The sequence below is a fragment of the Orussus abietinus genome, unplaced genomic scaffold (assembly GCF_000612105.2).
Source record: "Orussus abietinus isolate OABI.00-Male unplaced genomic scaffold, Oabi_2.0 scaffold103, whole genome shotgun sequence".
NCBI lineage: Eukaryota > Metazoa > Arthropoda > Insecta > Hymenoptera > Orussidae > Orussus > Orussus abietinus.
Window position 1 is genome coordinate 1 of NW_019394339.1, and position 16,503 is coordinate 16,503.

Here is a 16,503-nt window from a genome sequence, read left to right on the forward strand (position 1 = left end):
ACGAGTAGGTGGCCGCGCCTGGCGGCAGTGCAGTGCCAGGCCGACCGCGGCGGGGGAGGCGCGAGCACCGGGGCCCCCGCCCTCGTCCAAAAATCAGTTTAATTTTCCGACCCCTCGGTGAGGGGTGTATCAGAAATTAAGCTGATAAGAACAGATACTACACTTTGATCTTAGCTCAGGGAGCCGAGAAGCGATACTGTACACTGTTTTAAACGTATTACTTATAGTCTGTAACGTATCAGTTCACTTGCGAGAACGATGCGCGCCGTAGCGGTGTGACTCGATACTAGCGGCCAATTTCGACTCTTTTCACGATGTGGCGCCATTATTTAAATGGTTAATTCATTTGGAGATATACTCGCGTTCTTCTATCCCTTTCATACACTTAACAATATCTATTATTTGTTAGTGAATGTATAAATAGTTTAAATAAATAAAGACAGGATTGCAAATACGCTATTGTCGTGATTTTCAGAACGGGTTATGGACAGAAATTCATGGTAATATGGTACAGTAATGACATATCCTAGTGTACAAACATAACTGTATTGCTTCATTATTATTTTATCATGTACACAATGATACATAAGCATCGTAAGCCTGGTTGTATACGAAACATTCAGTCTTACTCGTTATGGAAACGACATGGAATATTAATGCTCTTTACATTACAGGCGATGGCTTTCAATACATGAACATCTGATTACAAGTAATGAAAACAATTTCTTTTTGATGAAGTTATTGCTGCATAACGAACATTACTTAACGACGAACTATTGCAAATAACATATAATGTATTTTCTAACGGTTGGAAGTTATTCGGAGAGAGAAATTTTACAAATGAGGACACAAATAAATAAAGAAGAAACGACGAAGTCCAAAAGGTCTCTATATTAAAGAAACGTAAATCAATAAGTAAACGAAATTAATAAAAAATGCGCAAATTATAAATCGAACGAAAAGAGACAGAGACAAATACATAAACGAACTTAAAAGAGTAAACGAAAATAGTGGCGTCACGACGCCACTATTTTCTCTTTACTCTTTTAAGTTCGTTTATGTATTTGTCTCTGTCTCTTTTCGTTCGATTTATAATTTGCGCATTTTTTATTAATTTCGTTTACTTATTGATTTACGTTTCTTTAATATAGAGACCTTTTGGACTTCGTCGTTTCTTCTTTATTTATTTGTGTCCTCATTTGTAAAATTTCTCTCTCCGAATAACTTCCAACCGTTACAATTTTCTCGGAGATTTTCTCTTTTTCTTTATTTGCGAGTCTTTTTTCCTCCACAGTGTTCACAAAGCGTGTGGTTAAATTTACAGGTTGTTACATAGGCACTTGAACGCAACTAAAGTTTTGGAATCCTGACTGGAATACCTGTGCGTTAAAATTTTACAAAAATCTTATTCTTTGTCCTGCAGGCTGTAATGACACTAAAAAATACATATGGCATTATATACAAAACTTCAAATTTTCATCTACAAAAATGACACGTGATCAACTAACTTCGATTATGCAAATTGATCAGTAAATCTTACCTTCTTTTTATATTTCTAAAATTAATATAAGATGTTCTTCGAATAAGATTCATGTGTCACTTGGATAATATTTTTGGGTAAGTAACAGTTACCATAGAAATCTTTTGATAAGTAAGCCACTGTAGTGGCGTTTCGTAACTACAGGGTTGATAATGGGTATAAAACATAACGCTTTAAAAACATTCTCCTTGTTTATACATTTATTTTTACAAAGGAGAATATTCAGGTAATTACATTGACACAAATTGGATTCAAAACGAAAAGATTCTATTCAAGTCACTTCGGGACTACGGTTTCACTGCAATAATCAACATTACCCAATGGGATTTTTATATGCTTCGACCTTCCGTAATTGCATATTTTAAATAAAGCGATTCGAGGCTTTAAGCTATGAATACAATAATGAACTGCTCTATCCATTAACATTTATCGCAATATTTCAATTTACCTTGTTTCAAAACAATTAAATTACTACATCTTCAATTTTTTTACAAGTGACATAGCAGTTATTGACGAATACATATTAACTACAGCAAAGACGTTTCAGCCGAGTAATTTCCATATCCGTTTTTCACTACATCAATTAGGACTACTTCAACATTCGACAAAAAATCTCATTCATATTACTTATCAAATCACTATGTAGCAATAAAGGCTTAACACGCAGAGCGCAGAACCGATTTTGATGAGCTTTCCGTTTAGGCGGCACAATTTTTTATATATAGGATTCTTGACGCCGTGTCAATCCCCAGGGACTGACGCCGCTTAAACGGAAAGTTCACTGTCAGTCCCTAGGGACTGACGCAGCACTCAACGTGTTAATAGATCAGAATTTTATGAGTTCGTTACAGTTTAAATTAATGATGTCTTCACGCAGTACAAATACTTCAAATGTCTACACCCGTCATTTTAACAAAGTATTTTTCAATGTTATTATTACGTATGTTTTATACATTTCGTTAAAGTGTCTTAGTAGACTGCAAGAGATATTACCTGCACAAGCCAGTTGTCTTAAAGATGATAAAATGTCTACGTGATTGTGGATGAATTAAAATACTAATAGCACTAACAAGTCTATCAAGGAACTGAATTACATACTGCTTCGTTACACCGAACCTTACATGAATTGCATGATTAGAAATAACTAAATATGCTCACTTGCTGTTACGTTATATCTTCATTTTTATTCAAACTCTTACGTAATGGGTAGGATAAATACATACTTGTTACAATACGGAAATATACAGCAAAAGAATGGATTTAATAAATCCATTTCTACCTTCACAAATTATAGTACTCTTGAATCGTTCAATGTTTTGCAAGTTCATTTTTAAGCTAGGCATTACCAAATTCAAGAGAAACATGGCAGCAACGTATTCCATTGCAATACTCGCGCTAGTGCCGTTGAAAATAACGTCCAAAGAAGCATATAGGTCTCCCATAATAGAGTACCGAGGAAATAATTTAAATTACAATCATATGAAACATCACGCAAAAAGACCTCTACGATGCTATTTACGGCACTTATACTTTAACGGTGGCATCATTTCTTGTAATTTTTATAATTATTTAATATTATTATTAGTACTTTAAATATAACGAAAACGACTTCGTGACCTTAAAATACTTTCTCTTAACCGTTACAATAACATTTTTGTATATTTACCTCTTTATAGAATTATAATAACAGTATGTTCATAAGTATGTTACACAATACAAGACACCGATTCCGTGCACAGCCAAATAAGTGTAGATTTAACAATATTCAGTTTCTCGATGCTTCATGACACCTTAAAATTAACCATTATAATGATATAAAGTGTTAAATAATGATAATTTATTATTGTTGCGAAATTTTTGTCCTAATAGAAAGCATATCTAAATATGAGCTGTAAGGAGGACGATATATGTATCAACTGTGGCCGTAAGGTATTGGATATTATATCAGACTTAAAGTTGTATTTATAAAAGATAATCTCCCATTTACTATAGCTTCTGATTTTAAGTTGTCTCTCATTTACCCTATACGCAAATTCCTGCAAAAATTGTTCAATTTTAGATCATTATTTCATAATTGAATCTGTACGCCCTCGCACATCTATCCGACGTACTAGAGACAACCGAGAGTCTAGGGAATTGGAGTGATTCCCCATGGTTCATACGCGTACATTACATTGCATTAATGAATTTATGAGCTCATTACGATTCACAAGAAAGAAGACAAGATATCCGCTTACGAGTCACAAGTTGTGAAAAATATCTAATACCAAAGTAGCTACCGGCAGTGGCTCCACATAAAATCACCTCAGTGCCACTTCCAAAGGAAATTCAATTCCTACGCGCTTTAAGACTTGCATATTTAATCGATTAATAATTCATTAAAATTCACGAGGAAAGGTACGAGACATATCGAACTACGATTCGCAGGCCTGCGTAAATATCTGACACCAAACCGGACAGTGGCTGGAAGCGGAACCACCCCAGTGCCAACCCTGAGGTATTCCAAGGTGCTTCAAACCTTGTCGAACGATTCCGGCGATTCCCGTATTTAACAATTCTTCGGAACCCTTGCCCCATAAGATATTATCTCTATAGAAGAATTTGTCTGATTCCACAGCCGTGTTACGTTCGTGCAACACTTCATTCACGAAAACGGAGTTGTCCAGGAGCGTAAAATCCCCCAATAAAATAGAGTTCTTGGCCTCAGAAAAACCCTCTATTATCTTATTGTCGTCCACGTTGTGTACTCGCACGTTAATTATCGTTACATCAAATCTATTAATCTGAAAAATGAAAATCAGAAGGTTAGCCATTAGTTCTGAGCAATAACGCAAAAATCATCGAATTGATAGCAACGATAAGGCTCTTTGCGGGTTAGTACCGCGTTAACTTATTCCCTTCATTTCAAAATTACTACAAACGTCAAAATCCAATGCGTATTTGCTGCATTCCTCCATGAAAATGCACCGACGTTCTCAAACGCTACCAGCATTCTTAAACGCTTTACGCTAGTTTAATGATAATCATAATTGTCTATAACTTATAATAGTGATTTGCATAATCTAATAACAGAAATACGAACATGGAAAACAGCAGAGGCGACCACGGGTAGTAACACAGTGGTTTCAGGTGGTTGTTCTCGAAGACTGATGTCCAACTTGGGATCAGCATCCCAGAGAAGTGCAAGTCCCGCGCCTAGATGAAGAGATTTCCAAACGCGTTGGTTTCCACGCCAATCTCGAACCCTTTTCAAGACTGGCGAATTTAGTTCTCCCGTTAGCTTGTCCAAAGCTTCCGGGCTTTCCACTTCTTGTAAGCTAAGCAATGACAATCTAAAATAAGACAATATAAAATATCCTTAAAATTCAAATAACGAAAGTACTACGGATACTACGAGGATCCTGGAAATACTACGGTTCCGGAGCGCCGAGATTTGACAATTATTTCTTATGATTTTTTCCATGAAAAACACGATCATGGATTATTGCCGGACGACTATAGTAATCTGTGTAGGTTAGGTTAGTAATTTGGTGGAGCCTGAGGGACGTAGCCTCCAGCCACGCGTTTAAAACCAGCCTGTATCTTGTTCCAGTAGTGCGAAAGATATTTCATATATTAGTTAATGTTGGGACGGAAAGCAACCGTGACCCACAATTCCGAACTTAAATTTAAATGTAATTTTAAGATTGAATTCAACAGCGGGACCGAAACGGCATGATCCCAATTTCAAACGAAGTAGTAAGATTATAAAATTTGCAACTGGCACACATCCCTTTGAGCTTAGACTTGCAATATCTGACAACCTATCAAAAATACAAAATAAATGCACGGAAGCAATTTTGTACAAAATTTAATTTTTTTTTGTAAAAAAGGTGGTATGTTGTTCACCCGTATCATGTACATTTCTTCAACAAAAATTGACGAAATCGTTATGTCTAAACATTTTCAAATGAATATATTATATCTCAAAAGCTATGCAAGTTACAACAAAAATGCAAAGGACCTTCCTTGTAGAGAGTTAAATTTCCTGAAGAAACGGACGTATGACATTTGATTTAATCTTGTAGTTTTCGAGATTTATTACAAAATTGAAACATCTGAAAGCAAAGAAAGTTGTCAAAATGTATAAAACTAATTAAAATATCAACCTTTCATTTCAGTCATTTTTCTCATGCAAAATTAAACAAGAATCAAGTGTCATATCTTGGCGCCACGAAAATCGTAGTGCGGCCCGAAAATTTCTTATTAATTTTTGTTCCATTATCAGCAAAGCGACTTACCGATTTTCTAGAATTGTTCTACAAATGACTTCTCTCACCCCGGGATTGGTAGCCTTGTCAGCGGAAAAGCTATCTAAATTCCATGTTGCCAACCTGATAGAAGTCCTGCCATCCAGATTGTCCGTAAAATCACAGGGAGTCAATGGACGTGAAATTGCTACACTCAGAAGTTCCCAGAAGTCTTCCTCGGTTATACCTGAGGTTAGATCTATACTCGTTCGATATCCATTCGCTCTAGGCCTAAATAAACGAGACAACGAACAACGTGATATGACATCCAACAATCGAAGTACTCACTTACTTCCCTATTAATCTCCTATTACAATTGTTAACAACAGGGCTTTATTGTGTTTTTAGAAACCATAAATCAGGATGAACAAAGAATGAGATTTCATACAGCTGCGAGGAAAAATCTTGATTGACGATTTCTCGAATTAGAAACAGTAGAGGGACTGAAAATCTTTAAAAAGTTACCAGAATTACTGGACTTGAATACCAATAAACAGCCTTTTTTTTATTCCCTCCCCCCAAGAAATAGACTAGAATCTCTAAATCATAAGAGAAAATTGAAACTGTATTTTAAGACACACTCACGCGTTAAAAGGCTTTACTGTTCCATTCTGTTTGCCATAAGAATTCCTTGATAAACGGCCAATACTGTTGCCAATTGGTGTACTGGAAGCATGAGGTTTATTCCAAGGCGGGGATGAAGTGGCAGTACTAGGCGTTGGGGTGATCGAACCATTTGAATCGATATCTACTGTTAAATACGGCCTTATCATGGCTAAACGATGCTTCCCCATACCTCGAACTTTTTTCAACTCGTCCAGACAACGATAAGGACCTCGTCGTGTCCTCTTTTCGACAATCCTCGCTGCCAATTCCTATAAAGCAAATCGCATCTTTAGTTCCTCTTTCTAATTAGGCTCCCTCAACTGAATATGTACAATAACGTAGAAAAAAATTCTAACTACACGTGTGATGCATTGTTGTAGCTTTGAAAAATACGTACAAAGTTATATCAAATATATTTAATTCTCAATTTTGAAGAGGTTTAATGAATTAGTGAAGTGTAGCTTATATTATTTTATATACAGAGTTGTCGCACACGAAGCATTCATCGGGTTTAGATGGGAATTGACAGGAAAACCCGATGAATCATTTGTAATAACTCGTGATTATTCAGAAAGGTGATTTCAGAATATAAGTCTACGGGAAACTTGAAAGATGATCTATCTTGTTCATTTTGTGAAACGCTTCAGCAACGTAGTGTGCAGTTTATAACAATGTAAACGCACGTCGAGCAGATGCACATGGCGGGCGACTCCTACCCAATATTAAAAGCGCAATCTCCGCGTCATTTCTCCTGCCTCCCCAAATACCGTCGAAGTCTCCTAGTTCTGTTAGAAACTTGGGCTATCGTGTGACGGGCCCAGACCGTGGCAAATTAAGTTTATTACTGACGTTTATAGCTTAATAAGATGCACATTACATAAATTATTAAATAACTGTCACTTATGCTTACTTTAGGTTTCAAAATTTATCAAATGATTAATGATAGCTATTCTCAGAAGTGGAAAGAAACTGGAATGGCTGGTTCATTATAGCAGTACTATGACATCTTGGTCCCTTGCAACAGGCCGCCACTTGTTATACGCATATAATCATCCTTAATTCTGGAAACTGAGAACCTAATGTACTTTGTACAACCTTCTACATATAACCTTCTCACAACAACTATGCATCGCATGCGTAGTTCTTTACAATGATTTTCCCCCAAGACAACCTTAAACTTATTTATTTTCCACAACAGATAGCTAAAAGCAAAAATGCCACAGAATCAAAATATTGTTAAGAAATCCGGTTATAACATTAACATATTTTTCGAATTGCGATGCGTTTATCTATCGATCCAAAACAGGTCATTTCGACTAGTTGTTTAACCTGATTTATCCCTGGAATCGCCTGAAGCGCAAAGACACTGGCGGTATTAACGTCAACGAGAGTTCCGCTGTTTCCAAAGGAATCCAAGCTCAAGGAAACCTTTGAGGACGCTCGGCTGCCACTTGAGAATGGAACGTAGATCTCTGGCCTAATCTGCTCCAACCTGCGAGCACCCACTCCGGAGACAAGAGCCAGGTCTTCGACGCGATTAAAGCGTCCGATCAAACGACGATGATTCACGATATTGGCCGCAATCGTGCGATTGATCCCCGGCAAAGTCATCAGCTCCTCCTCCGTGGCAGTGTTCACATTCAACTGATCTGCCTGGTACATGGCCTACAAACATTTGCGTAAAGTTAACTATTAGGCGTATATCATGGAATAAAAAATCTATGATAAAAGGAAAGCTTTTTAAGGGTGAGATAAGGACGGTAAAATCGGGACATAAAACAGAGAAACGTTATTTTTTTGTACGCAAACGATTCTAGGAAATAAATTATTCTTTAATAATCATAGATTGAGACAGATTGCCTTGGAAAAAATGATTAATCATGAATGCAATTCATATGGAGAACAGGAGCCTTATTAAAAATCGAGAATTAAGGTATATAACCATTATTTCTTTGGGCGCAAACAACTCCATACAATTAGTTATTACTTTGAAATCGTAGACCTTTAAGAGAAATCTCTGTGGAACAATGTGTGTCAAATGAAGACGAGAAAATATTTAAAAAATAAAGTTTATGATAGCAGACCATTGTTTGATGTCACTACGTAGAATTTCAAATTATGTTCTTAATAGATTACGTACTGACGTTTTTATCGAACAAGTGATAAGTGAGCACGTAATCGGAAAAACCGAGTCTGAAGTACAAACTTTTAGAACATGTTCAATTATTCATATCAAACCCCAATAAAGCTTGCAAGTGCTAATTAAAGAGTGACGGGACCGGTAAATAGTGTTGCAGTAAGAGGAGAAACGTGAACCACCGAAATTAATACGCATGCGTGTTGCGTAACGCCGAATTTGAGAAATTTACGGAATGCTGCAATTATCAGCCAACTGCATTGTGCAGTCCTTTTGGCACCGACTCGTTGCCTACGAATCTTCCTCGAGTTTACAGCCATTTATATCCACGAGGACAGCCAAGGATGCTGAAAAAAACAACCCTGTTGGTTGAAATTAATCAATTTAATTGGAGGGCAATCGTGTGATTTAATGTTGGTTAACGTTTATTTGGATTGTGATGTATTTAAATTATTTGAATATTACTCGTCTAAGAAAAATCACGATATTCTCCTCTGTTAGGTGTAATATAACTTTAGGTGTTCTAGTATCCATATATTTTAAATCAATGTTGCCAAAATTAAATTTTTCTATTCCCATCTTAGCTTAATCAGCAAAGGTGAAAGTTTTGTAGTCCCACCCTAATTCAGAAAATCAGGATAAGGGATTAACCAATCTCTATTTTAATCTCAACTCGAAGTACACAAAATCGTGTATCGATATACATATGCTATACCTTTAAGGGTTCACTCCCACAGGTAAACGTATGGGAGAGGTACTTCGAAGTAGTCGACCGCCGTCTTCCCATACTGCTAAAGGAAATACGCCCAATACTGTGCCTCCACGAGCCATGTTCCACATATACACTTCCCGATTGACCCATTTCTTATTGCAGTACTTGCTTCCATGTGTGATAAATTTCCATGTTTAGCAGGCAGATACAGAAACAAATGAACCATTACCAAGCAACCCTGAAAGTGATGAAACATAAAGCTCAATTTTTTATATGTTTAGAAAAAACGTTATAGATCAAATTTTAGTTCTAAAATTAAACAGACCAATATCACAGTATCGTTAAATATCTATAATTTATGTGGACAAAGTCAAATACTAAGTCTCCACCAGTGGTATTTATTCAATACCAAAATGGATAAGTCCGGCATTGCATGCATATCCACCACTTATTTTGGTATTAAAACCATATGGTCGAGTCAAATCCAAAATTGGATTTATCCAATCCGGTAGTGAATAAATACCGACAGTGGAAACTTAGCAAAAGGCACCGTTATTTACGTTTGATACTTTAAGTTGACTTCACTGTATAATTACGGATTTGTTTGATGCCCGGTAGTTTAAATTACTTTCATGAAAACATACGACTGCTTTTGCTCTCTCCAAATATTAATGCTATTATGATAAATGCATGTTTCTTTTCTATTTTTCAGGTTAGAAACAGGCACCAGGCCATGTTAAAAATGTGCCTAAATTTCACTAAAATTCATTTAAATACCTTGTATTATAAATTGCATCTTAATTTGATCAGTTATCACATGTATAACTTAATAGGTGGGTAGAAAGCGATAGCAATAAATCTAAACAAAAATATGCCCACGATATTAATGGCTATTTAGCAATTTACGTACACTCGATCTAACACATTGAAATTTATGAAGAACAAACATCACTTAAGTAAAAAAAACTTCCATTGAGTTCTTATATTTAGTTAACTAACAGATTTCTATTAGAAACTAGATTACTAACAATGGGATAAAACCTACAGGATATCTTTTATATGCCATATGACCATTTATTAAACCGTAGATGTTATCAACCCAGTGCCTATATATCTATCATACTACTGTTTAAAAGTGATCTATTAGAAAATAGATACATTAAAATGCCACAACGGCGTTGCATTCAAAAGTACTCGAATACTAAAGTAAAAGTTATTCGCATACGTATTTACTTATCGCACTGTATAAAATTTAAATTACAGAACATATAAATTCTTCGTATCTTATTATTCACAGAAATTTCTATTAATGTTTAATATTGCTATTTTTCTTCAAAAAGAAAACAGTTATGAGAAAAATAACCAAGCCTATTGTAACCTGCACAGCTCCTTTTAAATACCATATTTTAGATCTTATTTGGATTCACTTTGAGGCTTACCAGATATTCAGTTCAACATAATTTGCCATTGCCACCTGCTTACGTTAGTAATATAGTTCCTGATAAAAACCTATGAGCTAAGCTATTAACAAGACATAAAGTTACTCTTCAAAAAGTGTATTGCAACTCGATACACCTGTTATGAGGTTATTTGCAATATTTTGATTAGTATGTACTGTAAATGTATTAATTCCAGAAATAGTATGCAGAAGTATTTTGATAGAGAATCTAGTAACATTGTGAGGATAAAGTAAAATGTATAAAATTGGCAATTTAATAACACTTAATTAGCAGGATAACTGCCATGGGACTTACATGGGCATTAAATTCATCTACTCCGCCTCGTCGAATGCGCTCACGCATCCGAGTGAGCAACATTAACTCACATTTATTTTTGGTCGTTGGCACTAAATTCTCGTTCTTGCATTATCGAAAATTCATCTCTTCGGAAAACTTAAGATTACCTTCTCGGTGGATCAATATAACCTATTTCAACGATAAATGTGTCTCCGATAGGAGGTTCTGTTCGCCTTGCCAATATTGTCTTCATTGAAACGGACAAGCCACCGCTACCTTTACTCGTAATAAGCGAAATGACCACGAAATGACCGAAATGACAGTCCGGAAGTCCCGAAATGACACAACAGCTCACAACAGCTTCGCAAGCGGGCCATAGACAACTATAGACAACTATAGACTGGCGACTCTCCTCTTCCTATAAAAAATTGCAATTTAGTTCCTGACTGCATCACCAAAGTGCTAGTGATGCCAGGCGTCATTTTGCGCGGGATATTCAAAATTCACTTCTAATTATTTTTCTTTAATTACATTATTTCGTTTGTAATAAATAAGACTAATTTTCTGAAGAATAAGTTTCTTTAATAAACCTTACAAAATTGATAACATCTACACTTTGATTAAATTATTGTATATCATACTGACTGCAAAATTATCGTACATTTGGTAATTCTACGCGGACCACGCAACCAATTTATTAGGTTATACAAAACATTTCCAATTGCTGCTCAACTACCGGATAACTCTTAACTGGAAGTGAAAAGAACCGAACTGAAAGATATCTTTCGGATAACTTTATCGGGAATATATCCGTAGACGAAAAAATCAGGCGTAAATCCGACTTTTGGATACGTCTTCGCCATCTAATTTTATTTAATATCGAACCATGTATGTACATAGGAATATAGGGGATTGGACATAAGATGATAAATTAAACCACAGGACGGGGGGGCAGCCACATTACCATGTCAAAACGCAACACGAGATTTGAAGAGGTCTTTCTACTTTTTACGTTGAGAGTAAAATAAAAAACAGAAACAATGACATTTAAACCTAAAGCTGTAACTATTGTAGTCTAATTTAGATTTTTAATCGTTTTCTCTACAATTAACAATAATAGTTAACTACTCATAGATATCTAATATACATCACTGTTCTACTAAATATAAAAACAATTTCTCAAGATACACATGAAACGAAATGACGGGTTCATCTTGCTTCCTTTTCTTTGCCTTCCCAGGTTTTTCCTTGCAATCATGAAACACGCGGAACATAATCGTTTTCAGAGAACAATAAAATTGCAAATTCTCAATGTATCACTCTCATATCACGTTTAAATTAGTACTTCATTTGACTCTGACTCTGTAACGTTTGGCACTTGAACACTATTCCCCCCTCGACTAAATGTCCAGTTCCTCTATTCCTATGTAACCTATGTAACCTATGTAACCTATGTAACCTATGTAACCTATGTAACCTATGTAACCTATGTAACCTATGTAACCTATGTAACCTATGTAACCTATGTAACCTATGTAACCTATGTAACCTATGTAACCTATGTAACCTATGTAACCTATGTAACCTATGTCACCTATGTTCGTGAGACGCACTCAAAGTCGGATTTGTCCAGATTTGTCCAATCCGGTATCTGCCGGTATCAAATAAACACCGACGGTGGAGACTGTATTTGCCTCGTGTAGCGTGAAGTATCGAATAAATGTTTAATTTTCATGGATTTTCAGTGTTTAGAAGAAAAAACTCACAATGAATATTATAGAATGGAAGAAACTATTCCCCGAAAATTGGAGCGCTGCAATTTTCGTCTCCTATATGATACTTTTTGTTAATCAAGGTATCCTAACCTTACTATGTACAGTATTATTTACTTGTTTCCCTTTAGATTCGTGATTGTTTATTTATTAATTTCCTGAATGTTTAAATTTTTTGAATGAAATAATTTTATTCCAATAGAGATTAATACTGCTCTATTTAGTTTTAATTTTAGTACCTGTTTTTATTCAAGTGACCAATGAGTTTATTAAATTACGATTAACTATCAGCCAGTTTCCATACAAACCATTATATATTCGGTAATAGTGCGCAAACTTTTTGTTATTAAATTATCACAGTGAGCATTGTAGAATGTTGATTAACAGATTGCATCTTTCATTTAGATAATAAAAATAATTGTCACGATCATTTTGTCATTACAGGGATTTTAGTAAGGTGGTCGCAAGGAAAGGGAAGTACGTACGAATATAACACCGTTACAGTGGTTTTATTAACTGAGGTTTTGAAATTAGTTGTTTCCATAAGTATATATTGCCTTGGGTGAGTGTATCGTATCAAATATTGTTGCTCGGTAGCAAGTTTTATCAGTGTTGAATTAATTACATTTTTATATTATAGTAACGATGTCAAAAACATGTTTGTTGAAATGGTCAAATACAAAAAAGGTGAGTCAGGTGATCGAGTGTAAGTTATGTTTTTCTTAAATCTGTTGAGTAAAGTATTAATTGTATTTCTTTTCAGTATTTTTATTATATATGATCCCATCCTTTCTGTATTGTCTTTATAACAATCTGGCATTTGTAAATTTGGCTGTCTTCGATCCTACCACTTATTACCTATTGTTGCAATTCCGGGTTGTCATCACAGGAATTGTTTTTCAGGTACTGGACATATTTACTTTATCGTTCCGTTATTTCTCGAATATCGACGAGCTATTATTTTTTTTGACTCGATATACTGTATGAAGGCAATGTAAGAATTTAAATTTAAATCATAGATGCAATATGTTTCATCTAACAAAAATTCATGGTATCCATTTATATGACGTATTTCTTATTACATGTGTATTTCAGATGGTTTTTAAAAAGACACTCTCCACACGTCAATGGATTTCATTGATATTATTAACTGTTGGATGCATGGTGAAACAATTTAATGTAAACTTCCAAGTATCAACTATTGTGCCTGCTTTAGAATTTAATGTTAATACATTCTTCATCTTTATCCAGGTATGGAGAAAAACTGAGCTGAATTTATTAAGTAAAGCAATATTAATAAGTTATCATTTTTCTAATTTCAGACTTTATGCTCGTGCCTAGCTGGTGTTTACAATGAATACTTGCTAAAAGCCCAAGGAGCAAATATAAATATACTTCTTCAGAATGCATTCATGTACACTGATAGCGTCATTTGCAACTTGGCAGTTCTAACTGCACAAGGTGACATTCTTCAGAGCTTTGACAATGTAGGACCCAGCATATTTTCCCGTCCTGAAGTTGTTTTGATCATGATTAATAATGCAGCGATAGGAATCGTGACGAGCTTCTTCTTGAGGCACCTCAACTCGATCTTAAAGACCTTTGCTAGTGCCTTAGAACTTGTCTTCACAGCGGTTCTGTGTTGGATTATTTTTGGCATTCCATTAGACGCAAACACAATTATTGCAATTGCTATAGTGAGTTACTCAATAGTTCTGTACTCTCAAAGCCCAGTACAGAATGTACAACAAAATTCCGCAGTAGAGTTGGATATTCAATCGGAGGACAGGAAGGTCCTTGTATGATCTGGTAACCTAATATTAAAGATTTATGCAGAGATCTACGTGGTAAAAACTTATGTTTTTGTATCATTTTGTTTACCATTTTCATCATTGGACAATGAACAGTTATCTCATGGGAGAGATAATGTATCGTTCAAGGTAATTATCCAAAGATAATTTATAATTTTATAATACTAATTCTATCGAGCCTGTTAAACTGTGAAATGTTTTTAGGTTCCATGCAGGAATTAGGATATAATATCACATTGTGTCCAGATAACGGATTGTTAATTGAAAGTCCATAAGAGATTTATAGCTAATTTATGTGCTTTAAACTCAGAAAATGTACAACAATCCAATTGTCATATCACAAACTATTACTCAATTTAATCATCTCAAAAAGTGTTAAAGGCTCAATGGTAATTAGTTGTCTTCACCCATACTTTGGTATTAAAATGTTAATACATAATTAACCCTGTGAAGTCCTAATACGCAAACATTTTTTAAGTTAGATGAACAATTTGAGACAATTCTTGTGCCAATTCCAAATGAAATTGATGTTAATCAATTAGCATCGTTAAGCTAAGAAAAACAATTTCATATGTACTTTTACGTAATATCAAAGTAAATAATAAGATAAAAAGAAAGATGCAAACATACCATACCAAGGTATCAGATTAAGTGAGACCTTATTTATAAACAACTAACTTTCACTATCCAGGCAATGCAAAGTTTTGAAGTGAATTTCCAAATATATCGAGATTTAGGTTACGTGGAATAGCGTTTAGAAGGAAGATTCCATAGCTACTCAATAAGATTATTTTCGATATAAATTTCGAGACATCTTCCCGTCCCCCTCCATCTTTGAATTCGAGCGGAAATGCCTAGAAGTAAAGTTATTCCAAATGTAGCTTATCTTTTGGTATCTTTTTAACTTAAAGAACCGTCCCCATGGATTACGTTATCTCGATCGAAATAGTTATATTTTAATTTCCCTCCTCTTTTGGTCCACGACTCGGTCGTGTTGGTCTCGCTTTTTGAGTTGTTAATGCATGATAAAATACGAGCGACTAGCAGCAGAAATGAATTGGGAGATTTCTCACAGGCAGAATCGCGCGATCGCGTCCTGTGCGACCCCCGATCTTGATATTCCCATTGAATGACCACAAAAATATGGATATTCCAATAAGGTGACAAGAAAGGGACACCCGAGAGGTTAATCTTTCGTAAATTTCTCTCGAACATGTATCGAATTGAAAAAGATATGGACTCCTCACGGAAGCTTGAATCTCTGTATCTGCTGGTATCTGCCATTGCGATTGATTGCGATTGCGCGCAATTGCGCGAGCCCCCGAGAAATGTGTTACTGAGGGGTAACAGGTGGCAAGTGCGTTAGCCGTTCGCATCCATCACCGGGGGGCAGCACAGGACGCGATCGCGCTACCCTGCCCGTGAGCAGTCTCCCAACTCATCTGTTTTTGGGCGACTGTAGACGGTTTTAAACAGTTTTTGACGGTTTTAGTCAGTTTCTGACGGTTTTAGTCAGTTTTAGTTGGTTTTAGTAGATTGGATCGATCGGTTGAGATTTTGTTGTCACTTTAAGGGTAGCGAGTAAAGAATGGTGCGGGCTATAATCAAATAAACAGTGAATGATGTACAATATGCCATTTTTAGCAAAAAGAAGGTTAAAAATTATGTTTTATGTACAAGAGTGGCAAAAAGAAATAAGTTAGAGCAAACAGTAAATATGAACAGGAAGTAGGTGACCTACCAATCAAGAGGCTGAAAAATTTGCCGTCGGTACACCTTCCCTTTCCGATGCGCAGGATTCCCCCTTGGTCTGTAATGGGACTTTAGGCTCCGTCCATATATTCTTAAGTCCATGGTCTGACGCCTAATTTGGCCAAATTCGACCAACATGGCCGCTGCC

The 16,503-nt window shown here is 35.6% G+C and overlaps 2 protein-coding genes and 1 non-coding gene across 10 annotated transcripts; 1 reads left to right on the top strand and 2 right to left on the bottom strand.

Moving 5' to 3' along the window:
• Nucleotides 1–3: 3 nt before the first annotated feature.
• LOC111673884 lies at nucleotides 4–195 on the bottom strand. The gene has a single exon (XR_002762139.1). It is a non-coding gene; the product is annotated as a U2 spliceosomal RNA (small nuclear RNA).
• Nucleotides 196–2,704: 2,509 nt separating this feature from the next.
• Nucleotides 2,705–16,458, bottom strand: LOC105700064 (endonuclease/exonuclease/phosphatase family domain-containing protein 1). 7 transcript variants are annotated; one of them, XM_023431838.1, is made up of 7 exons: nucleotides 16,345–16,458; nucleotides 9,288–9,522; nucleotides 7,765–8,100; nucleotides 6,415–6,704; nucleotides 5,821–6,060; nucleotides 4,623–4,872; nucleotides 2,705–4,323 (listed from the first exon to the last, which is right to left on the bottom strand). In XM_023431838.1, the coding sequence occupies exons 2-7, from the start codon at nucleotides 9,432–9,434 to the stop codon at nucleotides 3,955–3,957; spliced, it is 1,632 nt and encodes a 543-aa protein (XP_023287606.1). In that variant the 5' UTR covers nucleotides 9,435–9,522; nucleotides 16,345–16,458; the 3' UTR covers nucleotides 2,705–3,954. The 7 variants fall into 7 exon arrangements, with proteins under 7 accessions (XP_023287606.1, XP_012281049.1, XP_012281048.1 ...); XM_012425626.2 differs by lacking the exon at nucleotides 16,345–16,458 and adding an exon at nucleotides 11,039–11,399 and having other exon boundaries at nucleotides 4,623–4,857; XM_012425625.2 differs by lacking the exon at nucleotides 16,345–16,458 and adding an exon at nucleotides 11,110–11,398.
• Nucleotides 12,608–15,224, top strand: LOC105700068 (UDP-galactose transporter senju). 2 transcript variants are annotated; one of them, XR_001104095.2, is made up of 7 exons: nucleotides 12,608–12,875; nucleotides 13,237–13,354; nucleotides 13,433–13,479; nucleotides 13,556–13,695; nucleotides 13,888–14,043; nucleotides 14,115–14,732; nucleotides 14,808–15,224. XR_001104095.2 is itself a non-coding variant. In XM_012425638.2 (6 exons), the coding sequence occupies exons 1-6, from the start codon at nucleotides 12,788–12,790 to the stop codon at nucleotides 14,595–14,597; spliced, it is 1,032 nt and encodes a 343-aa protein (XP_012281061.1). In that variant the 5' UTR covers nucleotides 12,608–12,787; the 3' UTR covers nucleotides 14,598–15,224. The 2 variants fall into 2 exon arrangements, 1 of the variants encoding a protein (XP_012281061.1); XM_012425638.2 differs by having other exon boundaries at nucleotides 14,115–15,224.
• Nucleotides 16,459–16,503: the final 45 nt, after the last annotated feature.